This window comes from Aedes albopictus, chromosome 2 (assembly GCF_035046485.1).
Source record: "Aedes albopictus strain Foshan chromosome 2, AalbF5, whole genome shotgun sequence".
NCBI classification, from domain to species: Eukaryota; Metazoa; Arthropoda; class Insecta; order Diptera; family Culicidae; genus Aedes; species Aedes albopictus.
This window is the reverse complement of record NC_085137.1, coordinates 89076115-89103634: the sequence shown is the minus strand read 5'-3', so window position 1 is coordinate 89103634 and position 27520 is coordinate 89076115. Positions and strand designations below refer to the sequence as shown.

General features: G+C 41.3%; 1 protein-coding gene across 13 annotated transcripts in view; it reads right to left on the bottom strand.

The window, feature by feature from the left end:
- LOC109427547 (protein NDRG3) overlaps positions 1–27520 on the bottom strand; it is a 224282-nt gene that overhangs the window by 46374 nt on the left and 150388 nt on the right. For all 13 annotated transcript variants that reach the window (XM_062850058.1, XM_019703164.3, XM_019703127.3 and 10 more), the window contains one exon: positions 2253–2446. In XM_062850058.1, the coding sequence (XP_062706042.1) occupies positions 2253–2446 (194 nt within the window). The remainder of the gene's footprint in view (positions 1–2252; positions 2447–27520) is intronic.

The following is a 27520-nucleotide window of genomic DNA, read 5'->3' as shown; positions in this document are numbered from 1 at the left end:
AAATTGTTTAGATAATCTTTGGACAAAAATCTGTGAGATTCCCTGAAGGAAGGTCTGAATAAATCCAAATACAAGAAAGAATTATTGGAGAAACCCCTGGAGGAATTTCCAAAACAAGCCCTTGAGAATTTTCTGGGGAAATTTCCAAAAAATATGCCCTGAAATTTAAAAAAAATCCCTGAAATACCTGAAGGAATTTGTGGAGAAATGCAAACAATAGTTACTTAAAAAAAGTTGCTGGGAAAAAAACTAGAACTACTAAAGAAAACCGAATTCGAATCATTGTGAAAAGGTATCTGCTAGAATAACATTCTTAAAAAAAAACTTATAGATAAATTCCTGGAGAAACCCCTAAGAAAATCATAAAAAAAATTTTTATGAAATATTTCGAGATAAAATTTTAAAGGCATCTCAAAGAAAAATTTCTGAAAAAATCTGACGATGTGACTGGAAGAATTCATAAAGAAGTGATTGAAAAAATGCACGAAAGAACGCAAACGTAAGCTTATGTCGCAATCCCTGAAAAGGATTTCCAAAAGAAACGCTTGAGGAATCCCACAGAGAAATTTTGGAAGGATTCTGAGAAAACCCGTGAACTAGTTTCAAGATAAATTATATCAGTTTACAAGATATGTAGAACGAAAGTCGTAAACATCTACCAATGACCAAAATTTTTGATGTTTAATTATGTTCTCATTTCAAGACCATGCATCAGAAACTTTTTAGTAGAGAAGTTTTAATTTTTCTCTTGAAAATTGAATTCTACTATTTTTAAAAAGATCGAAATTAATAAATTCTCGGATACTTTTTCAAAACGACGTATAATACACGTAAATCCTATGTTGATACGTCGTTTTGAAAAAGTATCCGAGAAGTTAAGTTATTTTGCGTTACAGTCCCCATTTTTTTACTCTATTTGCATGAATATTAAGCTGAATACAATGTGTTACGATCATCTGAACACAATTCATTCGTCAGATTGCTGTAAGTCGGGTTATCGATGTGTATATGAGTTATTCTCTTTAAATTTGAGCAAAATATAACAAAGAGTGTGAAGATTTGTATTTATTTTTTTCAATGAGAAAATTATTTCTCAAAGTACATTGGAAATATTTTATGTTAGCGAATTACATCGAAATTTTCAGCGCAAATGGGGCATTGGTCATCAGGAATGAGATGTACGAAGGGAGCAACTCTGTTTAAGACATAGAACAAACATCGATTTCAAATCTTCAGAAAAGTCGAAACAAATTCCGCTCTACTATATTTTTTCCCAACACGTTTTGGAACTTAGGGCACGATTCTAAAATGATCAACAGCTTGGAGCGGACCTGGTGTGGTGGTTAGAACACAAGACTATCACGCCGAGGACCTGGGATCGAATCCCACTCCCGACATACTCACAAAATGTGGGTTCTTTCTTCGAAAGGGAAGTAAAGCGTGGGTCCCGAGATGAACTAGCCTAGGGTTAAAAATCTCGTTAATACAGACAAAAAAAAAAAAATCAACAGCTTACCGAGTTAAAGAATGCTGTAAACTAGTGTTATTTGGATAATTTCTCGAAATTTGCTGGGGGAATTCCTGAAAGAATCTTTGGAGAAATCCCCAGAGAAATTTTCAAAGAAATGCATGGGCAGGAATGTATTCTTATCCTTTCAGAATCCTGACGAAAATCTTTAGAAGAAATCTTGATGAAATATTTTAAGAATTTTTGGCGATAATCTATATTATGTAAACATTCCCGAAGATTTTTGATAAATCCTGAAATAACCCACGAAGGACTTTCTTGCGATGTCCTTGGAGGTAATCCGGGAGAATTTTCTAGAAATTTTTGAGAAGAATTCTCGTTAAAGTCGTTAAAGGAATTCCACCAACATTGTCCCTTCCGCGATAATTACAGAAAGAAACGTGAAATAACAATGCATGGAGGAGTTTCCCGGAATAATTTTCAATTAGTTGCAATTGTGAAGTCATTTCTACGAGTATGGATGGTGCAGAAATTTGGAAACCTTGAGTAACCAGCTCTGATTGTACCATGACAGCACTGAATGAACTTCTAATCGTGTCGATCATACATCCTTCTCAAACCGCAAATATATCCATCTCTTTATGTTACGCACATAAGAAGAGCGAGCGTAATTTATTCATTGTTGAAGTTGTTTGCTCACCTTCCTTAGTCCACAAAAATAAACCAAATTAACAATCGACAAGTTTAAAAATTGCCAGGCTCTACATTTCAGAGCAATACTCACAGTTCAGTCCCAGATCGTGGTAGGTAACGATGCCTGGTTTCGTTGTATCGCCCTGAACGGCGACCAGAATGTCGCCTTTGTCCGTGGGTACTCGTCGCAGGTCGCACTGGCCCACGATCGAGCCCCGCTGGTTCGGGTACTGCAGCTGAACGGAGCGAAGCTCGATGTCGTCCATTGGGTCCACGGGCATGGTTCTACGAATGGGGGGAGAAAAGAAGGGGAAACATTCTTATTAGTGGGTTATTTTGGTGAAAGTAGGAATATAAATTCTTGAGTTTTTGGCCATTTTTACTTCTGAAGGACGATTCATATTTCACTGTAAACTTTTTAATGTATAACAAGTTTAAAAATGTTTACACACAATATCTTACAATGCTATTATATCGTTCTCATCGTCATTCCAACAATGCTAATTGACTTTCAATTACAGTGCCACTCACTGCCATGATAAAAATAAAATATCAACCTAATGATGATTTAATTGGTTTCCCTCCAAACAGTGATACTTTACCCTAGTCTCTTGCCTCCGCTATCGCTGAAGAAAAAAAGTCTGAATGTCTGTTCCTTTTTAAACTGAAATTAATCGTTCAAGCTTCGGATCGGAACGGATTGGCGTCCCAAGCTCTTCAATCAATACTAATTTTCCCCAGTTCGTGGAGCACCCGCAGCTACAGAAGGGCATGTAATTTGGATCAACAACAAACACCACCAAAGGGCGAAGTTGATTGGAAAATGTTGGAAATTCATCAATTCCTACGAACGTTCACACAATGATTGTGCTTCGAAGAAAAATAGTTGAGCATGAGCATGTTTTTTTCCTCGTAGCTTCTGAGAAAATCCTCTTGGACGTGATGTATCAATTCGTCAACATCATATGATGCAGTCAGTGTGGAAGCTGGAAGCTGGCACCACCGACATGCAACGTGCATGGTACCTCAGAGGTATGTTCCTACATGAAGAAAAATACTTTACAACCAAGATTCATGTGAATCGATCAATTTTCAGAGCTCTTTGGTGCTGTTGATGCAAGAATTTTCCAACTAATCCTTTGGAAACGTCCTCTGTGCTCTGTGTAACCTGAATCACAGATTGTTTCCATTCGTCTATTGGTAAAGGGCTGTTTGCAGATTAGAAGGAACTTCTCAGTCCATTTGGTGCATGGGGACAGTTTAAATGGCAGTCACCGTAGAAAATTTCGGAATTTCGGAGTTTCTTGAGCGATTGCTTTCAAACAGATACAGTGCTTAATCTGGGTATCCAGTTACTCCAGGGGAAAATACACTACAAGATGCACCTCAAAGAATCAATAAACCTTCAAAAGGCGCAGAAACACTAAGTTGAATAAACAGGCTGAGTTTCAGTGGGATGTGCAAGCATGAAGAATTATTTTTACTCTCTTTCACTTATTGGAGAGCATCGAACAGAAATGACATCAAAGCAGGAAGTAATTTAAAAACTTTGATGAGCTTCCCGAGCAAAGTTTGAGAGTAATGTTGTAATATTGCAAATTATGCTTACCATTATTTAAAAAAAAATATTAATACAAAACATAAATACAGTAAGATATATTCGATGTTTGCACTAATGCTGTATCCCAAGTGTGCCAAAAGTTTTAAAATTGCTTATGTCTAAAGGTGTAGAATAATTAAAAATTACATCAAAACGAAATCAAAATTTGAATTCAGTATTCATTTTGTTGTTTGCCTTTGCTCGGATTTACAAGGTTTACCTGTTTGATTAAAATAAATTATCAAAACCAAACACGCCTCAAGAAACGGGTGCCATTCCCTTCCCGTACTCAGCCATTGCAACAAAGGATGATGGGAAAAAATGGCTCGAAACCATGCTGAACCTACCTACAGAATGAACAGAAAAATTGCACACCAAATGTCGCCACTCTGGCTCGTTTCCATAGTGATTCATGTTCGAAAACAAAGTTCTGGCTCCGTGCTGTTCGGCACGGCACGGTGGCGGTTAGTGGCAGCAGCAGCATGATTGGTGTAGGAAAAGGAAAATCCGGAAAAAAGGAGTGGTGAAATCTATACCCAAAGACAATGGTTGCATAATCAACAGCATGCGATATGTGGTTGATTTGCAGTTTTCGAACTGTTTTTTCTGGGAATTCTCCCTGCAATTCTATGAGGAAATTGTTCTATAGGAATAACATCTGCGGATTAATTCAATAATGCTGGCAATTGCTCTAAGAGTACATGCTTGGGAATCTTCCAGTAACTCTTTCTGTGGATTCTTCCAGAAATTTCTATATGGATTCATATGACCCTTATCTGGCCAACAGGATACCCGGGTACCTAGCACCCATTTAGTAAGCATAGTAAAAACAAAATATCGAACACATACGGGTAAGAGGTCTTCTGGGGACTCATTCAGAAATTCCTTTTCGGGATTTCATGGTGGATTCCTCCAAATTCCTCTACTGATTCGATCTGGGGATTTTTTTTTTCAGAGACACTCTTCAGAAGCTGCTTCAGGGACACCTAGAGCAGTTTAGTCTAGGATTACTCCCCGGAGGGATCTCAGAAAGAACTCCTGGTGTATTTCCAGATTAAATTTCTGGATAAATTTAAACTCAGACAGTAAGAAACTTCTCATCAAATTGCGAAAAAAATAACCAAGTGGGATCGCGGAAGATTACCTAGGTTAACCCCAGAAACATTCTTGAGGGTATTCTAGAAGGAACTCCTTGGGGAAACCTCTACAAGTACTTCCTGGGGCATTCTAAGATACACTCCCGATCAAAAGTTTGGAATCAGCCCCTGAAAAACATGTCAATTTTTAGGCCCATATCTCCGCCAATTTGCATCCGATTTCAAAACCCTAGATCTCATTCAAAAGATAATAAGTGAAAAAAAACTTTGAACATGATTTCAAGGTAAATTTTTCAAAAATGTTTGTATGTAAACTTAACCAAAGTTGCCATTTTTTTCTAAAAAATGAATAAAAACTTACAGCACTGTCGCTGTAAATCGGATCGACCAAATTTTAACCCTCTAATACCCAAATTTTTGATTTTGATCTAAATATCATTTTTCGTCATCTAAAATCGATTTAAACATGTTTTGGAAGATGATTCTTTTCAATTCTCGATTTCGCGAATTTCAGTTTTTGATTTTTCTAATGTTTATTTTTGAACATCCCCACACTTTTATATTTTTCCTGAAAGCCAATTTGGGGATCGGATTTTTTGAGATGAACACATTTTGAGATTTTATGGTTATTGTTGAAATATTATTATTTTAATTTTTTTTCACAGAAAGTTTTATTTCCGTGTAATTTGAGGGAAAATAATTTTAGACTGTATTCGATTCCCTTATACTATTAAACAAGGATAGAATGATTTGGGAAAAATTTAAAATATGTTAGTTGTAGCGATGCAATAAAAAATAAACAATGGCTTCTAAAAGGTGACTAAAACATCAATTTTTCAATGATTTTTAAAAAATGTAAATACGCTTTAACATACACCAAAAACCATTTTGAGATATACAAAACAGTCCTAAATATCAGCCAAAAATATAAAAAAATTGATTTTCCACAAAACAAAAATTACAAAAATGCTCAAACTATACCCCGTGTTAAGGCGGGATTGGGTATTAGAGGGTTAAGACTAGATTGGTAATATAACCAATTTTCTATTAGCTTTCAATTGCTTTTTTTACCGAACTTAGCTAAAAAATCTAGAAAAAAAGTTATTAAGTAGATTGTTGATTGTTGATTGCATCGGCCAAAAGTTAGGGGTCACTTTCGTAAAACATGGAAAAACGATTTGTTGATATCTTTGCCATCTTTCATTCAATTTTAATTCTTCTTGGCTTATTTGAAACACAATGAATAGTTCTTAGTACACAGACATTGAACCACACATATTTGTGAAAATTTACATATAAAACATAACGAAAAATTGCCTCATTTTTTGAAATGTGGAGGAATGTGTTAACTTTACATAACATTTTTATGTATAAAAATGCATTAGGGTCATTATGACCCAGCAATTCAAACTCTTATAGAATGATGATTTTTTCATTAATTCAAATGACCAATGCTTTGTTTGATAGATAATTTCGTCAAGAATGTGTAAATGTGTTGAAATAGTGGATCCGATAACATTGGCCACTGGGAATCTGCTACACAGGGCACCATGTCGGACATGTGGAATGTACATTTTGCCAGTAGTTGTGGAATATCTCGTGTTCTGTACCACTTAGAAGGATTTCGTCTTCGGCAAAGTTGCTCAAAAGACTACGAGCTTTCGCATAGGAAACAATTTGGTTCAAAAATCACTCACTCAATGGCGCTAGTGTTCTTAGGAGCTTCCAGTTCAGTCTAAACGTCGAATATCTCGCGTTCTATACCAATTAGAAAGATACTGTCGTAGTCAAATTCGATCATAGGGACTGAAAACTTTCGCATAAAAACAATCTAGTTTGAGAATCATTCACTATCAGGCGCTTGTATAGCTAGCTTCCAGTTTAGCCTTAACTTCGTATATCTCGACAACTGTTGTTGCAAAGAAGGGTGTCCAGTTTGATCAATGGTGGGTAATATATCCTGCGTTCTGAACCACTTCGAAGGACACTCTCTTTGAAAAAATTGCTCTTAAGACTAAGAAACTGAAAAACAATTCAGTGTGAAATTTGCTCACTATGTGGCACGGTAAAGGCTGGGTATGCTGCGCAATTCAGATCCCATTGTGATCCACTAGCCTCTGCCCAGCCACTCCTATCCCTACCTCCACGCGGTACCGGCCGGTAACTATGAGCAACCTTAGGGAAGATCGGGTAACCAACCCCGGTGGGAACTTTGGTCGTAGGCTGACAGGGAAGGGGGGGTTTGCTTCGGCAAACCTGAGCGTCTGTTCTCCAGGAGGAGCGGCTCACAACAGCGTCTGATCCCCATGTTAGGGGCGGCTGATCTACGTCCGAGTACCAGGGAAGGACTCTAAGCTCAACTGTGCACTATGGTCCTCCGGAAAGTAGGGGGTTGGTGTCAGGCCCTACGAGCCAGCCGTAAAAAACCATTGTAACGGAAAATCAGCAACAGAATAATACGAACCGAGACCAACGGCAACGACCCCAGCGAACAAAAAGGACTTGCGATTGGAAACTCGGTACGTGGAACTGCCGATCTCTCAACTTCATTGGGAGCACCCGCATACTCGACGATCTACTGAAGGACCGCGGGTTCGGCATCGTAGCGCTGCAGGAGGTGTGTTGGACAGGATCCATGGTGCGAACGTTTAGAGGTAATCATACCATCTACCAGAGCTGCGGCAACACACGCGAGCTGGGAACAGCTTTCATCGTGATGGGTGATATGCAGAGGCGCGTGATCGGTTGGTGGCCGATCGACGAAAGAATGTGCAGGTTGAGGATCAAGGGCCGATTCTTCAACTTCAGCATAATAAACGTGCACAGCCCACACACCGGAAGTACTGATGATGACAAGGACGCATTTTAAGCGCAGCTCGAACGCGAGTACGACCGCTGCCCAAGCCACGACGTCAAGATCATCATAGGAGATTTGAACGCTCAGGTAGGCCAAGAGGAGGAATTCAGACCGACGATTGGTAAGTTCAGCGCCCACCAGCAGACGAACGAAAACGGCCTACGACTCATTGATTTCGCCGCCTCCAAAAATATGGCCATACGTAGCACCTTTTTCCAACACAGCCTCCCTTATCGTTACACCTGGAGATCACCACAGCAGACGGAATCTCAAATCGACCACGTTCTGATTGACGGACGGCACTTCTCCGACATTATCGACGTCAGGACCTATCGTGGCACCAACATCGACTCCGACCACTATCTGGTGATGGTCAAACTGCGCCCAAAACTCTCCGTCATCAACAATGTACGGTACCGGCGACCGCCACGGTACAACCTAGAGCGACTGAAGCAACCGGATGTCGCCTCAGCATACGCGCAGAACCTCGAAGCCGCGTTGCCAGACGAGGGCGAGCTCGATGAGGCCCCTCTAGAGGACTGCTGGAGTACAGTGAAAGCAGCCATCAACGACGCAGCCGAGAGCACCATCGGGTACGTGGAACGGAATCGACGGAACGAATGGTTCGACGAAGAGTGCAGAACGGTTTTGGAGGAGAAGAATGCGGCCAGGGTGGTAATGCTGCAGCAAGGGACTCGACAGAACGTGGAACGTTACAAACAGAAGCGGAAACAGCAGACCCGCCTCTTTCGGGAGAAAAAGCGCCACCTGGAAGAAGCGGAGTGTGAAGAAATGGATCTGCTGTGCCGTTCCCAAGAAACACGGAAGTTCTATCAGAAGCTCAACGCATCCCGCAACGGCTTCGTGCCGCGAACCGAAATATGCAGGGATAAAGAAGGAGGCCTCTTGACGGACGGACGTGAGGTGATCGAAAGGTGGAAGCAGCACTTCGATCAGCACCTGAACGGCGTGGAGAACCTAGGCACGGGAGCCCACGGCAACGGATGGAACGACGACGCCAGTGCAGCGGAGGACGGAAATGAACCAACTCCCACGCTGAGGGAAGTTAAGGATGCCATTCACCAGCTCAAAACCAACAAAGCAGCTGGTAAGGATGGTATCGCAGCTGAACTCATCAAGATGGGCCCAGAAAAGTTGGCCACCTGTCTGCATCGGCTAATAGTCAGGATCTGGGAAACCGAACAGCTACCGGAGGAGTGGAAGGAAGGGGTAATCTGCCCCATTCACAAGAAAGGCGACCATTTGGAATGTGAGAACTTCAGGGCGATCACTATTTTGAATGCTGCCTACAAAGTGCTATCCCAGATCATCTTCCGTCGTCTGTCACCAAAAACAAATGAGTTCGTGGGAAGTTATCAAGCCGGCTTCATCGACGGCCGGTCGACAACGGACCAGATCTTTACCGTACGGCAAATCCTCCAGAAATGCCGTGAATACCAGGTCCCAACGCACCACCTGTTCATCGACTTCAAAGCGGCATACGATAGTATCGACCGCGCAGAGCTATGGAGAATCATGGACGAAAACGGCTTTCCTGGGAAGCTGGCTAGACTGATTAAAGCAACGATGGACGGTGTGCAAAACTGCGTAAGAGTTTCGGGTGAACTATCCAGTTCATTCGTATCTCGCCGGGGACTGCGACAAGGTGACGGACTCTCATGTCTACTCTTCAACATCGCGCTAGAAGGTGTGATGCGACGAGCCGGGCTCAACAGCCGGGGAACGATTTTCACAAAATCCGGTCAATTTGTGTGCTTTGCGGACGACATGGACATTATCGCTAGAACATTTGGAACGGTGGCAGAACTGTACACCCGCCTGAAACGCGAAGCAGCAAAGGTCGGACTGATGGTGAATGCCTCAAAAACAAAGTACATGCTGATAGGCGGAACCGAACACGACCGGATCCGTCTGGGTAGTAATGTTACGATAGACGGGGATACTTTCGAGGTGGTGGAGGAATTCGTCTACCTCGGATCCTTACTGACGGCTGACAACAACGTGAGCCGAAAAATTCAGAGGCGCATCATCAGCGGAAGTCGGGCCTACTACGGGCTCCAGAAGAAACTGCGGTCGAAAAAGATTCACCCACGCACCAAGTGCACCATGTACAAAACGCTAATAAGACCGGTGATCCTCTACGGGCACGAGACATGGACAGGATCTACAAGCACTCGGAGTTTTCGAGCGACGCGTGCTAAGAACGATCTTCGGCGGTGTGCAGGAGAACGGTGTGTGGCGGAGAAGGATGAACCACGAGCTCGCTGCACTTTACAGCGAACCCAGCATCCAGAAGGTGGCCAAAGCCGGAAGGATACGGTGGGCAGGGCATGTTGCAAGAATGCCGGACAACAACCCTGCAAAGCTGGTGTTTGCAACGGATCCGGTTGGCACAAGAAGGCGTGGAGCGCAGAGAGCACGATGGGCGGACCAGGTGGAGCGTGACTTGGCGAGCATTGGGCGCGACCGAGGATGGAGAGCGGCAGCCACAAACCGAGTATTGTGGCGTACTATTGTTGATTATGTCTTGTCTTAATGATGTTGAACAAATAAATGTATGTATGTATGTGGCGCTAGTAGTTTTAGTAGTTTCCAGTTTAGTCTAAGCGTCATTTATCCCGTATTTTGGACTACTTGGAAGAATACCGCTTCAGCAAAGTTGCTGAGACGACTTTCAAGAAAACAAATAAGTTCGAGATTCACTTACTATATTGGTTGAGTTCTGTTATGAGCTAAACGTTTGGTCTAAACGTTCTACATCTCACCTCCTGGACCATTCCAAGGAATACAGGTTTCAGACGATTTGCTCAAAATAATACAAGATTTTGAATTTTTATGGGAGGTTTTCAAGATATTATAGGAGGTTTTCAGGAAACTCTTACTGAAATTTCCCAGACAACTGGTAGGAAGTTTTCCAGCAGTTCTTTTCGAATTTTTCAACAATTCCTTCGAAAAAAGTTTTGGCATTTCTATTGGCAATTGCTTTGGAAAACAATTCTGCATTTCACTTGAAAACTTATTTATGTTTTTATTTTATTGTTTTAATTTTTTTATATCTTCGGAAAGTATTTTGAGAAATCAGTCAATCAATTTTTTAAACTTTGTTGGCAATCTTTCAGAAAACTCTTTGAGAATTTTATTTTGATTTATTTGATTGTTTCGATAATTCCTTCAATAGCTCTCTCCGCAAATTCTTTGTTATTATTATTACATTTATTTTTCAATACATACATATTTCTTTTGAGTATTTGTTCTGCAATTTTAATGGAAATTCATCACAAAGTTCCTTTGAGAGTTTTTTGATAAATACTTGTAGGGGGAATTTTCGGGGTCTTCTGAGCATCACACAACGGGTCCTTGGTGGAGATATGCTAAAAGCTAAGTTTATTGAATTAGTACTGTTTGAAATTATTAATCTCTCTTCAAACTCATACTGGTCACCCTATTATCCAACAATAATTCGACCTACACCAAATGAGCTATCCATTGTAGAACTTCAGCCAGCGATTTGTATGTGTTTCTGGCTCTATGCGGAGCGTGAATCCTGGTTAGCTCGCGAACATAAATCTGATGCCCGTATATCGTCTAATAACATGGGGGAAATTGCCACACAATTTCAGATTTGTTTCATGGCAACTGCATATTAAACTAATTATATTTTTTTCTTCCATCTTCTTCTAAATTTCAACAATTTCCATTGCTATCGCAGATGCTATTCAAAACAATTCAAAACAATCCTCTTTACATTCCTACTCATCATTGTGACTGCCCTATCAGCAGTACACTCATCTCAGTGTTGCCATCTATAACATCTTACCGCACGAGTAGATTATATAGTTCACCGCAACAATACTTTTATGATATCTTCCGGCAATTTCTCATTGATTTCTTTCTGCAGTTCCGTCGGCAAATCAATTTTGGTATTACCTAGCAACTCCTTTGAAAATTTCTTTTTCAATTTCTTTAGAACCCAAACAGTAAACTTCTTTGTAAATGATCGGGCAATTCCTTCAATGTTTTTTAGGAAACTTCTTTTGGAATGCTTTCGTAAGTGTCTTCAGCAATTTATTTGGTATTCTTTTCGGAAACTTCTTCTGCAACGGAATTTACTTCAGGATTTCATTGTAAAATTTCAGTAGCAATTCATTTGGAAAGACTTTCGGTTATTCTTTTAGGGTGCCTTTAGCTTTTTCAACATTCAAACGTATTTGGAAATTGTTTTCTGAAATATTCCGGCAATTTTTTCGAGAATGTTTTGAATTTGGATGAACTTTTTTAAAAACACCTTTACTTTTGGTATTTCTCTAGGTAATTCATTTGAGATTTTCTCCGGCCATACTATTGTATTTTTTTTTTATCAATTGGGAACCCAACAATTATTTTTGCTGTACATGAGTGCAATAAAGAGTGGTTTATTGCACTCATGTACAGCAAAAATAATTGTTGGGTTCCCAATTGATAAAAAAAATACAATAGTATGGCCGGAGAAAATCTCAAATGAATTACCTAGAGAAATACCAAAAGTAAAGGTGTTTTTAAAAAAGTTCATCCAAATTCAAAACATTCTCGAAAAAATTGCCGGAATATTTCAGAAAACAATTTCCAAATACGTTTGAATGTTGAAAAAGCTAAAGGCACCCTAAAAGAATAACCGAAAGTTTAGCATAGGAAACTTATATTCAGCTGTTCTGTTCGTTGTGAAGGAATATCCAATTGAATTTCAACAAACGGAATTCTGTAAGGATTTTCTATAGATGTTTCCAATACAGAAAGAATACTGAAGTTATTTTTAAGAATTACAAAAGTAATTGTCAGCTAAATTCCCAAAGGATCTGCAGATGAAACTTCCGAAGAAATTCATAAAGGAAATCCCGTAAGAGTTGCCTGATAAATTTGCGCACCGTTTTTAACCAGTTCACGCTTATGCGAACAACTTATGTTCATCGCAATAAAACAACAGATTATCATACAATGCAATATATGCACCTGCTGGGTTATTTTCAGGAATACCTCTTTTTCGTGAATATCTACAGGGATTTCATCAAGTATAAAACATCAAGGAATATCTCCTGCCATGTTTGCATTGCTTCAGGATTACCTGTAGGATCTGTAGAATATATAATCTTCAGGGAAGTCCACAATAAATCCTTGTCATGTACAATAATACTTTCAATGATTATTTCAGGAACACTTTTGAATTGTTCCTCAAGAATATTTTTAGAATTTCCTTCAGAAGTCTAAGAGATTTCTCCAGGAATACTCCCAGAAATTAAATTATTGTGGAAAGAAAATTACAGCGTAATTTTTTCACGAAAAATATCGGTCACTTGCCACAGCGGTCTGAAGAATTGCACGTAGTAAAAAAAATTCCTAAATGATTCACTGCAGAAATTCTTGAAAGAAACTTTGGAGGACTTCGCGAATGGATTCCAGGAAGAATTCCCGTAACAACCGCTGCAAAAGCATCCGAATGCATTTCTCAAAGCATCCATGAAGTAATCCCGAAAGCATCCCTGAGAAACTTTCTGAAATAAGCATCTGATTAATTTCTCAAAAAAAAAAAAATCTCGAAAAAAACTCAAGGAGGAACCGCAGAAGAAATCTATAGAGCTCTAAAGAAATTAAAGCTCCAAAAGAAATTCCTGAAAGAATCATTGGAGTAAATCACAAAGAAAGCGCTGGAATATAGATGCACGAGACTTTTGGGAAATTCCAGAATCCCTGTTAACTAATTCCAGAAATTCCAGAATCCCTGTAAACTAATCTTAACGGAATCTCTGGAGGAACTCCTATCCAAACCACTGAGACTGAAGGACTTCCCGAAGGAAGAATCTCTGCAGGAATTCTCAAAGGAAACTCTGGAGGAATTCCTGAGGGAATTGCTGGAGCATGAATCCCCACAAGGATTTCTGCAAAAAGTCTTTAATCCCTGGTAGATTTTGTGAAAAAAAATCTACAAGGAATTTCAAACGAAATCATTAGAAGAATTCCCAAATGAAAACCTAAAAGAATCTTGAAACAATTCCTGAAGAAATTCTCAAGATACCTCAGGAGGGTTTCCGGAAGAGATCACTGGAGGGAATCCTTAGAAGAGTAAGCGAACAAATTCCCTTCGATTTGTTGTTAATTTTGGAGAAAAGTGCTTTTCCAGTTTTGGAAAACACACGATTCTCAATTAAGCCTTAAACTAGATGGGTGGCTGGCTTCAAGTGGTAAAACAACCTATTTTTTAACAGACCGCGTGGAAACCACCCTATCCTATCGAGTAGAAAATTGTGAAGGAAATTTTCAATTCCACGCGCTGGTAAAATGTACGTTTTTTTTAAATGACATGCCTTGTTAGATGAGCGTAAAAACCAAGGGAAGACAGATGAGGGAGGACCTTTGAAAAATGGTAGATTTGTGGAAATCCCGCCTTTGCAACATGGACGACTGGCTAGAATAGAAGAGTAGACAAAAGCTTTCAGTTTTATTAAATTATGTCAAGCTGAGAGGCTCGTTTTATCCATCTGCCAGAACATCTCTCAGAGGCGGAAATTGAATTATGAAAATAGAAGAATTGTTTACGATTGGGAATGGATTAATCTTGTTTAATTTTTTTGAAATTCTTTTTTGATTTCCATGCTAACAGAAAGGCGAACAAGATTGCATTATATTAATGGAACTTACGTCATGGGCCTACTCAAACGAAATTAAAAGCAGGAAACAAATGCTGCATCACGTCTTTTCGAAGTAGATGAGCATTTACAATGCCACCGTACTCATTTCTGCACTAATGTTTCCTGTATGACAAATTGTTATCCTTCGTTCCCGTTTCGCATAAATCGTGCCTGTTGCAGCCGAGCCTGCAGGATGCGCTTCTCTTCGCTCGGTGACCTGAATTCCACACTCCCGACGAACAAAACCCCAGAAAAATAAGTCGCTTTTTGCACGGCTGACTGCTCCCACGAAGCCGCTCCAGTAAGGCGCACATGTAAAACAATAGCGGGCTTGGAAAAGGCTCAACATTTCACGCTCCAAAAGGCACCCATAGATAATCCACCAGCAGCAGCGCCAAGGTCTCCTGAAGCTACTGGCTGCTGGCTGACTGGCTGAGGGCGGTGTCGTCCTTATCGTCCTGTGGTGGCACTGTACAACCAACCCCCGATCCGGATCCCTTTTGTGGGTCACCGCGCGCACCGCAAAGCCTTTGTATCACTAGGAAGTCGGAAAGTCAGGCTTGGTTTGGTGGTGGGAGCGAATGCATATTTCATAAGTCAGCCACTGTGCCACGGATGGTCGGACTCATCATCTGTCATCACGATAACAATAACGGTAATGACGAGCACATCATCATCGACGTTATTCTCGTCCTGCTGCTGGTAAGGAACTTCAACGGTTCTACTCGCCCCCCTTTACAAAGGCTGGGCGGCAATTATAATTTCATCAAGTTTCAAAAAGCACTAGCGAGTCCTGGTGCCACCGTGCTACGGAGGTGGTGTGGTGGGATGGCTGATTCCCTCATAAATAGGCAACCATTTCCGAGGAGAAGCCCTCTGGTGGACTGGCAATAATGCCGCTTCATTATACGCGGAGATGGGTGCTCTTAGTGAAATCGAAGAAAAGAAGCACTTTCCCACCGGCTCAGTTGGAATATACCTATGTAGTTAGGTTGAGTAGTGTAAATTTATGGACTTCATTGCTTTCTTCGTCCTGAAAATTTTTCACAGTGAATAGAAAGGAAAATTGATTTTAATCTTTTACAGCGGGCTCAGGCGCGACCCAATCGAATTATATTCCAACCAAGACCAACTGGTACGTACAACATGGGAACGAGGATTGGGGAATCAAGCTTTTAGATGATTGTTTCAACTCTTCGGAGAAAAAACTTAAGCTCCTTGGGGGTTTTAAGTTGGAGAAAAGGGTTTTCCAAATGGTATTACTCGTTTAGGGGTTACAACATATATTTTTACCGAGTTGGATAAATACGACGAGTGCTGAAAAAAATAAGTTTTGCAATGAGTTGCATACACAATTTTATGCAATGATTTTTTTATCATCATGCAACATCATACAACTATTATTTATTATGCAACTTATTTGAGTTGAATAATGACCCAGTGCGGAAAAGTAGTCCATTATAATACTGAAATGGGTGTAATAATTAGAAATTATGATACTGAAATGCATAACATGTGTTCATGTCTAAACAACGTTGCGTACTGGTCGTCAGAATAAATTTCTAAATATTATCCTGATTACCCGAGCAGAAAAGAATAGCAACAAAATAACATATCGAGGTATTTATTTTAAACAACATTATACCTCGATATGCCCTTCATTAGGTGGACATAAGAGGCAAAATAACAAAATGAATACCATCACTTTGTATAAATAACACCTGACAAATAACAAGTCTTTTCATTTCAATAATGATTGCAAACCATAAATTTCAAGTGTTCTATTTGTTTTCCGGATGGTATGAACTAACAAAGTAATAACATGTCTTGCTATTAAATTGATCATTTTTCGATAGCTCCATGATGTAGTAACAAATCTTGTTATTCAGTTATTTCCCCAACTAAATCAACAATACCACATCAATACCTTACTTTGCTCAAATACCTCCATTTGTTATTGTGGTGTTCTCATAACATTGCGTAGAATAATATAGCAATACCAACTTAAGGTATTAGAGCACAGGTTGCTTTTTGCACGGTATGTGTAAGGTATGCCCTTCTGCTCGGGTTGAATTACTCCGGAAACCTGTCAAGAGATTACTCCGGAAACCTGTCAAGAGATTACTCCGGAAACCTGTCAAGAGATTACTTCGAAATCCTGTCAAGAGATTCCTCCGGAATCCTGTCAAGGGATTCCACCGGAATCCTGTCAAGGGATTCCACCGGAATCCTGTCAAGGGATTCCACCGGAATCCTGTCAAGGGATTCCACCGGAATCCTGTCAAGGGATTCCACCGGAATCCTGTCAAGGGATTCCACCGGAATCCTGTCAAGGGATTCCACCGGAATCCTGTCAAGGGATTCCACCGGAATCCTGTCAAGGGATTCCACCGGAATCCTGTCAAGGGATTCCACCGGAATCCTGACAAGGGATTCCACCGGAATCCTGACAAGGGATTCCACCGGAATCCTGTCAAGGGATTCCACCGGAATCCTGTCAAGGGATTCCACCGGAATCCTGTCAAGGGATTCCACTGGAATCCTGTCAAGGGATTCCACCGGAATCCTGTCAAGAGATTCCACCGGAATCCTGTCAAGGGATTCCACCGGAATCCTGTCAAGGGATTCCACCGGAATCCTGTCAAGGGATTCCACCGGAATCCTGTCAAGGAATTCCACCGGAATCCTGTCAAGGGATTCCACCGGAATCCTGTCAAGGGATTCCACCGGAATCCTGTCAAGGGATTCCACCGGAATCCTGTCAAGGGATTCCACCGGAATCCTGTCAAGGGATTTCGACGGAATCCTGTCAAGGGATTTCGACGGAATCCTGTCAAGGGATTCCACCGGAATCCTGTCAAGGGATTCCACCGGAATCCTGTCAAGGGATTCCACCGGAATCCTGTCAAGGGATTTCACCGGAAACCTGTTAAAGCATTCCACCGGAATCCTGTCAAAGGATTCCACCGGAATCCTGTCAAAGGATTCCACCGGAATCCTGTCAAAGGATTCCACCGGAATCCTGTCAAGGGTTTCCCCCGGAATCCTGTCAATTGATTGCACCGGAATCCTGTCAAGGGATTCCACCGGAATCCTGTCAACGGATTCCACCGGAATCCTGTCAAGGGATTCCACCGGAATCCTGTCAAGTGATTCCACCGGAATCCTGTCAAGGGATTCCACCGGAATCCTGTCAAGGGATTCCACCGGAATCCTGTCAAGGGATTCCACCGGAATCCTGTCAAGGGATTTCACCGGAATCCTGTCAAGGGATTCCACCGGAATCCTGTCAAGGGATTCCACCGGAATCCTGTCAAGGGATTCCACCGGAATCCTGTCAAGGGATTCCACCGGAATCCTGTCAAGGGATTCCACCGGAATACTGTCAAGGGATTCCACCGGAATCCTGTCAAGGGATTCCACCGGAATCCTGTCAAGGGATTCCACCGGAATCCTGTCAAGGGATTCCACCGGAATCCTGTCAAGGGATTCCACCGGAATCCTGTCAAGGGATTCCACCGGAATCCTGTCAAGGGATTCCACCGGAATCCTGTCAAGGGATTCCACCGGAATCCTGTCAAGGGATTCCACCGGAATCCTGTCAAGGGATTCCACCGGAATCCTGTCAAGGGATTTCGACGGAATCCTGTCAAGGGATTTCAACGGAATCCTGTCAAGGGATTCCACCGGAATCCTGTCAAAGGATTCCACCGGAATCCTGTCAAGGGATTCCACCGGAATCCTGTCAAGGGATTCCACCGGAATCCTGTCAAGGGATTCCACCGGAATCCTGTCAAGGGATTCCACCGGAATCCTGTCAAGGGATTCCACCGGAATCCTGTCAAGGGATTCCACCGGAATCCTGTCAAGGGATTTCAACGGAATCCTGTCAAGGGATTTCACCGGAAACCTGTTAAAGGATTCCACCGGAATCCTGTCAAAGGATTCCACCGGATTCCTGTCAAAGGATTCCACCGGAATCCTGTCAAAGGATTCCACCGGAATCCTGTCAAAGGATTCCACCGGAATCCTGTCAAAGGATTCCACCGGAATCCTGTCAAAGGATTCCACCGGAATCCTGTCAAAGGATTCCACCGGAATCCTGTCAAAGGATTCCACCGGAATCCTGTCAAGAGTTTCCACCGGAATCCTGTCAATTGATTGCACCGGAATCCTGTCAAGGGATTCCACCGGAATCCTGTCAAGGGATTCCACCAAAATCCTGTCAAGGGATTCCACCGGAATCCTGACAAGGGATTCCACCGGAATCCTGACAAGGGATTCCACCGGAATCCTGACAAGGGATTCCACCGGAATCCTGACAAGGGATTCCACCGGAATCCTGACAAGGGATTCCACCGGAATCCTGACAAGGGATTCCACCGGAATCCTGACAAGGGATTCCACCGGAATCCTGACAAGGGATTCCACCGGAATCCTGACAAGGGATTCCACCGGAATCCTGACAAGGGATTCCACCGGAATCCTGACAAGGGATTCCACCGGAATCCTGACAAGGGATTCCACCGGAATCCTGACAAGGGATTCCACCGGAATCCTGTCAAGGGATTCCACCGGAATCCTGTCAAGGGATTCCACCGGAATCCTGTCAAGGGATTCCACCGGAATCCTGTCAAGGGATTCCACCGGAATCCTGTCAAGGGATTCCACCGGAATCCTGTCAAGGGATTCCACCGGAATCCTGTCAAGGGATTCCACCGGAATCCTGTCAAGGGATTCCACCGGAATCCTGTCAAGGGATTCCACCGGAATCCTGTCAAGGGATTCCACCGGAATCCTGTCAAGGGATTCCACCGGAATCCTGTCAAGGGATTCCACCGGAATCCTGTCAAGGGATTCCACCGGAATCCTGTCAAGGGATTCCACCAATATCAAGAGATTTGACTGGAATGCTGTCAATGGAATTCTCCGGAATATTGTCAAGATATTCACCGAAATCCTGTCTAGGGGTAATCCTGATAATTTACTGAAGGGTTAAATCCTACCAACGTAACTGTTCAAATAAGAACTGTTATAGTAGACGACTACGGTCGCTCATTCTTCCGTGCTGTAGCACACCAGATTGCGTCTTCAAGCCACTTTCCCTGACACAACAATCCCCCAAAAGGCGGCCATTCCATACCAGCCAGCCAGCAAAGCGCTTGGTTCATTCCATTCAAATCCCATTTCTCGGAAAACGCTAATCTGCCCGGACTGGGAAAGCCACTCTGCGTCGAACAAATGAGTCCTTCCCCCGGGGAGGCTTTGGCTTTGGCCTAATCCATGCCAGAATGTACATGTAATCAGCAACCTTGCTGTTACCATAGCCCGAAGAAGGCTTGGCGACGACACCATCGCCACTCGCTCGGACAACGACGACGTTGGTTGAATGAAGGACGTGGACGAAGCGAACAACAACGCAACGGTGGAACGATTGTTATCTATTGCGTGTGCCGGTTTTTCCGTGTCACGTTGGGCACTTTTCCGCTATCATCTGTCGTCGTCAGTGGGGGTGGCATCGCCTACCACTACTGACCAGTGACGGTGGTGACTGGCGTCTTGGACAGGAAGGGTACTCAAGTAGGAAGCTAACAGATTAGCAACCGTGTGAACTGTAGAAGGTTGGTGTATTAGACTGCATTAGGAAAGGAAGTGAAGGAACAAACAATTTTCTCCGATGATGGTGCTGGAAAAGTGATTGTGACTCTGGGCTTGTTGTGCTTCTGAGATGTAGTATATTGATTAGCAGTTTCGGTGGATTCATCCATTTCTTGAATTCTACGAACAATGAAACGTTTCCTCAGAAGCAATTAAATAATTGAGTAATGGAATCTCTAGGAAGCACCATTATTGTTTGGTGATAATTCGAGAAAGAAACCTCTCTTGTTTTCTTAGTATTTCATTATAAAAAAAAGGCGTTGACTTCAAAGGTTTAGATGTGACTTAGTTTTATCCTTTTGTTTTTTTTTTTGTTTACCTAACGTGTACATTGTATCAAAACATGCTGCTCAGCGTTTTTGTGTTGTTTTAATGGCGTGTTTGAGTTTTTAGAAACCTAAAAATTTTCTGTCAAAAGACCTTTTTGCATTGGTATAACCAAAAAGCTCTATACTGCATATTTATTTTGCGATGAAAACCTGTACTACACTTATGAGAGTTGCAACTTATAGAGCTTGCAGCAGCTTTTGGCAATCAAGTGTCATAAACAAGTCTCTGAGAGAGTAATTTCCGTCCACCGTTTCGGTGTCTCCCACCAACAGATACCTGAAAAACTCCTATCACTCGTTGAAATCTTATTAAAAGTCGTAAATTTTCACGATGCGACTTTTTCCTGCATTCGTGGAAATTTAAACCTGACAACATACACATACACCACCAGCAGCTTTGAGCGGTATCAAAGCCATGATGGCATATGATGTGACTCGGTAAATATCTTTTGGGATGGTGCACCACAGCTACCATGTAAAACTGTGACCATTAGAGAAAACTGCGTCGCGGGAATAATGTTCAGCGACTTTTGCGTGGCGCTGGCTAGTAAGGAAGCACTACCTACTGGTGAACATTTAGCAGCGCGACAGTTTTACGTCATAAAACTCTATCGCCGCGCCCAGTTTGTGCGCTGATAGTAGGGGTAACATGCTCCCAGCGCGGCAGTACGATGGTGGTAATGTTGTTTCTCTTGACGTGGTGATAATATGCAATTGCCCTACATTACATGGGGGGACTGAGTATGAGGTGCCCTTGGCAGCATAATTACGAAAGTTCCATCGGATGGAGACAAGATTGGACAACTAATTGCGAAAATTTCTCTTGTGATGTGCTAAATGAGTCCATTTTTTTTTTTTTGATAATTATCGTTCACTTTTGGGACGATCCACAATTTTACAAAGTTGATGAAAAGTGGCATATTTTAAGCATTTTGCTGCAGGAATTAAACGGCTACGCAGTCTTCAATACGGAAAACGAAGTTTATTGTTTGCCCGACGTTTCGACACTGGGGTTTTGTGTCATCTTCAGGGGTAACTAATTGTTCGCTTTTGGTCTTATGTTTCGACTAACTGTAACTGTCTGGTTGTTTTGATGTTGGTACATGACAATTTTCGTTTGCCTAGTTTTGCAACGGATTGTACGCTGTTGGCGCAAATCTACAGTCCGTTGCAAAACTAGACAAACGAAAGTTGTCATGTACCAACAACGAAACAACCAGACAGGTACAGTTAGACGAAACATAAGACAAAAGCGAACAATTAGTTACCCCTGAAGGTGACACAAAACCCCAGTGTCGAAACGTCGAGCAAACAATAAACTTCGTTTTCCGTATTGAAGACTGCGTAGCCGTTTAATTCCTGCAGTAAACTTCTCAGTGGATCCGCCAAGAGATTTGTTCTATATCATATAGCGTTACAGCCATATTTTACTCTATATCATCTGATGCTTTAGATTTTCTATGTTATGTTATATCTCCTAATATGGTTGGTTCTGTTTGGCACGATGTAGTAACTAAGAACGACTATTCGATGAATCGTTCTTCATTCCATGTAGACATCACATCATCTGCGAACTAAACCCAAACGCTACAAATTCCCAAGTATGTTAATCACCTTGTTTACACATCTCGTGGCCCCGGTATTGATTAAGTTATTATCGATCGTCGCCTGTCTCTTCCTATCGCCATATATGCCAATCATTCGAATGTTGTGCTCCACTGTTCAGTGCACGTTGCACACCATCCATCATATTTTATCATATTGGGAAACCTTCAGTTCTACAACACATTAGTCTGTCGCAGTAATTTTTCACAATGTCACCCAGTGACTTCTCTTCGAATCATCGTTGCATGTGTTCATTAGGTTTTGAAGTGCTGTGCACATGTTTTGTGCTGAATATTTAAAAGCCAATACAATCACAGAAAAGCTCCGCCATATACTGACTATTTGACTAGTGCAGGCAATAATGTCACCTGTTGATGCAATCCAACAGCTGCTGCTGCTGCTGCTCAGTGCGCTTGCATCGGTGCTGCATCAGATCTGGTTTGGAAGGTCAGCCGCTTTGAGTGGTCATGAGGGAGGTCCCTTCCTTTGGAGGGGAGGACGGAGTAGGATGCGGCTCCCACATTAATATTTTAAACTGAAGTAAATATTTATCAACTGCCAAAACCTCAGGATAGCTCTTACAAACCACGTGAAATATTCCGAAGACTTATTTTCTTACAGAAATCAACTCCAGAAATTAGGAATTACAGATTCAAATGGTTCTTCCAGAACTACTTTAAGGACAAACGTCTTGAAATCCCGCTTCAACAGTGCATCAGAACTTCAGACGCACAAATCTCAAGAAGCAAGCTTCAAACAACAGAGCATTTTATTATTCTGTTCTTGCTCACTTGTAATAAGCTTAAAATGAGAAGTTCAGGTGTGCTGGTTTTGTTTACGAAGAGATTTGTGCCCTCAAAATCGTGAGTAGGTGCCAAAGTCGACCATTGTGGCGACCATTTTGGGATTCTAACAAGTCTGTCCTTAAGATTTCCCCAATAAATTCCATCTGATATTCCTCCGGGAATGTTCCTGAGATTCCTCTAGGTTGACTCGTATCAGTCCGCTAGCTTATATCTTGGAATTCGATGAGGAATTTTCTAAGAAAGTATTCCAGACCCCTGGAATTTTTCCAGGAGTTTTATATTTCTTTATGGTTCCTGTTGGGATTTACTCGAATACTCCTCTTAAAATTGCCTTTGAAGTTTCTTTACAGGGGTTCCTTCTGGAGTTCTACCAGGAATCAAAATTCATTTAAGAACATATTCTGTTGTTTACCCTTCACATTCCTAGAAGAATTGCATTTGACTTGTACCCAGAAGTTCTTTGTGAAATTCCTTCGGTGATGCCTTTGGATATTCCTTCTGGAAGTCTTCCATTATTATTTACTGAAATCCCCTCAGGATTACTTCCGATACTCCTCCAGGAGTTCCTTTTGAGGTTGATCTTTGGATTTCTTCAGAAGTTTTTCCGGGATTTCATCAGGAGTTCCTTCTGGCATTCTTCCACGTAATCATTCAGGGAATCATCCAAATATTTCTTCACGAGCCCTTCTGGGATTTCTGCAGGATTTTTTCATGTTATATTTAAACAGTTTTTTTTTATATTTCTGCAGGAGTTCCTTCTGGAACTCTGATATTGGAATCTTCTAGAGCTTTTACAGGATTCCTTTTGAAACGCTTTTAAAAAATTCCAGGATACTTTACTGTATTTTTTCCTGGAATTCCTCCTGGGAATTCACTAGAAGTTTATTTAGGAATCCTTCTGGAATTCATCCAGACATTTTATTCTGAAAATCCTCCAGGAATTCCTAATGAAAATCCCTTAGAACTTTTTTCTGGGAATTTTGCTGGGGTACTTTCTATAATTTTTTAAAGACTTTTCATGAAAATCTTCCAGGACTTTTCGTGGCATGCTCGTGAAGTTCTTGTTAGGTGTCATCGAATTAACTCGAGTTTACTCGAGAAATTTCTTGCTGGAATTCCTGGATTCAAACTTTTTGTAGAAATCCCTATAAGAGCTTCTAAAGAACTTTTTGTAGAAATCTAAAAAAAAAAATCTACTCGATAATCTGAAGGAATTCACAGAACACATTCGTGGTGGAATCTCCAGAAGGATCTTTAAAGAGGAATCCCAGAAGGAATTTATGGAAGATTTCCCTGTTTAAGTTTCTGGAGGAAATCCCAGCAGAAATTCCTAAAGGAATCGAAGGCCACATTTCTAGAGTAATAGATGAAGGACTCCAATGTAACATTTATAAAGCAATCACCAGAATGAACTCCTAAAGAAATGCCCGGACGGCATTTGTGGTGTATGCAGATGAATCCATGTATAAAGTTTCTGGAGGAATTCCTAGAAGGAATTCTTGGAGGAATCTCCAAAAAGGAATTCCTGAAAGAATTTCTCATTTCTGAAGGAATATCTGCTATAAATTCCTGGGGAATTCAAGATGGCAATGGCTGGTTACAATACCTGAACGAATCTCGAGATAAAATTTCTGTAAGGATTTCCAGAAGGAAATTTCTGAACGAATGTACAGATTGAGCTCCTGGAAGCCCGAAAAGACACCCTGATGGAATTTCCAGGTTGAAACCCAATCCCTGGGTCGTTCATTTCCTTATACTTTGTATCTTTCTATCTACTTGCTTTCATTTCTCCACATATACATCGCATGTATTCTCGTTCGTAGTCATCACTAGAGCCAGAAAAGGATTGAAAAGAAAAGTTTTCCTACCTTACAACTTTCAATTCATTTACGCATGGCATCCATGCATCTATACGTAGACCCTGTACCAAAAATAACAATTTCCCAACAACACTTCGACGTCCAGATGACCTTGCGCAGGGTGCAAAGGACTCAACGTCCTGAAGTGGGCAAGCGATTGTATCACTTCCCTCCCCTTTCCCTCATTGACCTGCAATCTGACGTTGCAGACGCCATTCTTGCCAAAAATAGAAGATCATCTACGCTCACACATTGAAGATTAATATTCGTCCCAAACAGCTGTCTCATTGTTTCCTTGTGCGAGTGAAGCTGATCTGCCTGCCGATACTAGAGTAGCAACCATGGATGATCAGTCAAGCACAAGCTCAAGTTGGCTTGAATCCCATAAAGGGGCCCAACGACGAAACAATTTTATCAAAATTAACCCTCCGTTACCACCCTTGACGAAAATGAAAAAAAAAACAATAGCCTTGGCACAAAAATCACCTAAATTTTTAATTTAGTGGATTGTCCGAATTGCCACCTGGTTCCGGATTCAAAATTGAGTAATTGAAATTGCTATTTTTTGAAAAAAAATTGAATTTTCGATATGAGAACAGTTAAATTTTCAGACCCAAGTGGACTAGACTAATTGAAATATTTGTCTGAAGATCCATAATCCAAACTGGTTACTTTAGTTCCTTAGAAGCCGTTTTACGGATATTCCAGGGAATTGGCTCCGGGGACAATTTTTGAATATGATTCAATACCATCATGCGACATCTCAAACTGCGTGGTTTTTTGAAGATACTTTATTCTGAGCTATTTTTCTGTTATCCGAAATACAATTGATCATTTTGGAGCCGATGTGCAGATTTCACAGGAATCAGTTCCTGTGAATCCGTGGTGTATTTTTCGAAAATGAACAAACGTTTACATGCGGTATATTATTTCTGTAGAAATTGCTGGAAGAAGGCCGAGAGGATTTGCTGGAGGAATGTCTGAATAAAATAAGGAAATAAGAAAATAAGGAATAAAGAATAAAGAAAATAAGGAATTCTTGGATAAGCTCTTGGAGAAATCTCAGGAAGAATCAACGATGAAATTTCTAGAAGAGTCCCAGCAAGAATAGCAGGAGAAATCTTTAGAGGAATCCCTAAAAGAATTCCTGGAGGTACCACAGTTGAGCATTCTGGGGGAGTCCTGTCAAGAAATGCTGAAAGAGCCGCAGGAGGAATTGCTTGTGGAATCCCATCTAGAGAATTCTTCATGAAAGGCCAATATAAGCTCCGGGATGAATTCCATGACAAATTTCTGGAGGAATCCCATGATGAAATCTCTGAAGGATCGATTTCTGGGGTACAATTGTCTTTTTAAGAATCCCAGAAAGATTTCCTTGAATAACCCTAGCAATAATTCCTGAAGAATACCCATGAAAAATTACTAGAGGAATCCCCGGAAGAATTTCTGGAGGTGTTACGGTAAGAAGTCCTAGGAGAAATTGCTGAAAGAACCACAGCAGGGATTGTTTGAGTTATCGCAGCTGGAATTCCTCGAGGAAGGCCAAGAGGAATTACTGAAATCTCTGGGGAAAATCTCTAAAGCAAATCCCAGAAAAATCAGCAGAAGAACTTTTGGAAGAATCCCTGAAAGATTTCCTTGACTAATCGTGCAAGAATTCCTGCAGGAATCCCAATAAAAATCCCTGGAGGAATATCTAAAAACCGGGGACAAATTGATCTTCGGGTCGAAATTGATCAGATGATTTTCCGTTGTGGACAACGTAAGGCGATTTTCACGATTTTTCGACACTGCCCACCTCTCCCCACCCTCTGTGAGATTTTTTTTGTATGAGATCCAAAATATTTTTGAATGACGCGTAAGATTTCTCAAACACAAACCTTCAACCCCCTCCCCCCATCATAGACCCTTACATAATTAATAGACAGCCCCTAAGATAAACCATGTTTTGATTGTTTCCTTTCAAGTATCATGCTGTTGGAATCAGATACTAAACGAAAATTGTATGGAAACTGTTTAAAAATGCTTTATCTAACTGAAAAACGACTGATCAATTTCGAACCGAAGATCAATTTGACCCCGGATAGCTGGAATTTATAGTAAATGTTGCTAGAGGAACCCTTTCAGGAATTTCAAGAGAAACCCGAATGCACGAAGGAAATTTCAACGAAGCACGTTTAAGAGATAACTGGAGGAAAATCTCTGGAAGAGTTGACAGATGTATTCTGAAGGAATCCATGGAGGAAGCACTGAACCATAAACTGGGATACTAGTAGGAATTTCTGGAGAAATCTTGGGAAGATTTCCCAGAAGAATTCAAGCTAGAAGGCCAGGAGAAAGCCCTATTTGAATCTCTAGAAGAATTCCCGGAGGTACAACCTTTAATTTTTTTAGAAAAGAATCCTAAGAGAAATTGCTGAAAGAATCACAGGAGTAATGAGGACTGGAGATTGGGCTACTGGAGGAATGCCTATAGGAATCCCTGAAAACAAAAAACCCTGAAGGAATTCCTCAAAGAACTGGAGAACCTTCTCGAAAAATTCCGAGATAATTTCCAAATCCCTGGAGAAATGTCTGGAAAAAATCTATGAATAAAATCTCTATTTGAATTCCTGGAGTAATCACCTTTCTTCTGGGAAAATCCCTGGAAAATTGCTATTATACAGCAGAAATTCCTGAAGAAGTCTATGGAAAAATACTAGAGACCTAGTGAAAATCCTGGAGGTATGACAGTAAGATTTTGTAGAAGAGTCCGAATCACTGGAGAACCTTCTAGAGCAGTGGTGCTCAGCACTTTTCGCATTTTATCTACAAAATTGTTTTAAACTTATCTAAAACCACTTAAATGACAAGCGAATTTGTATTAAA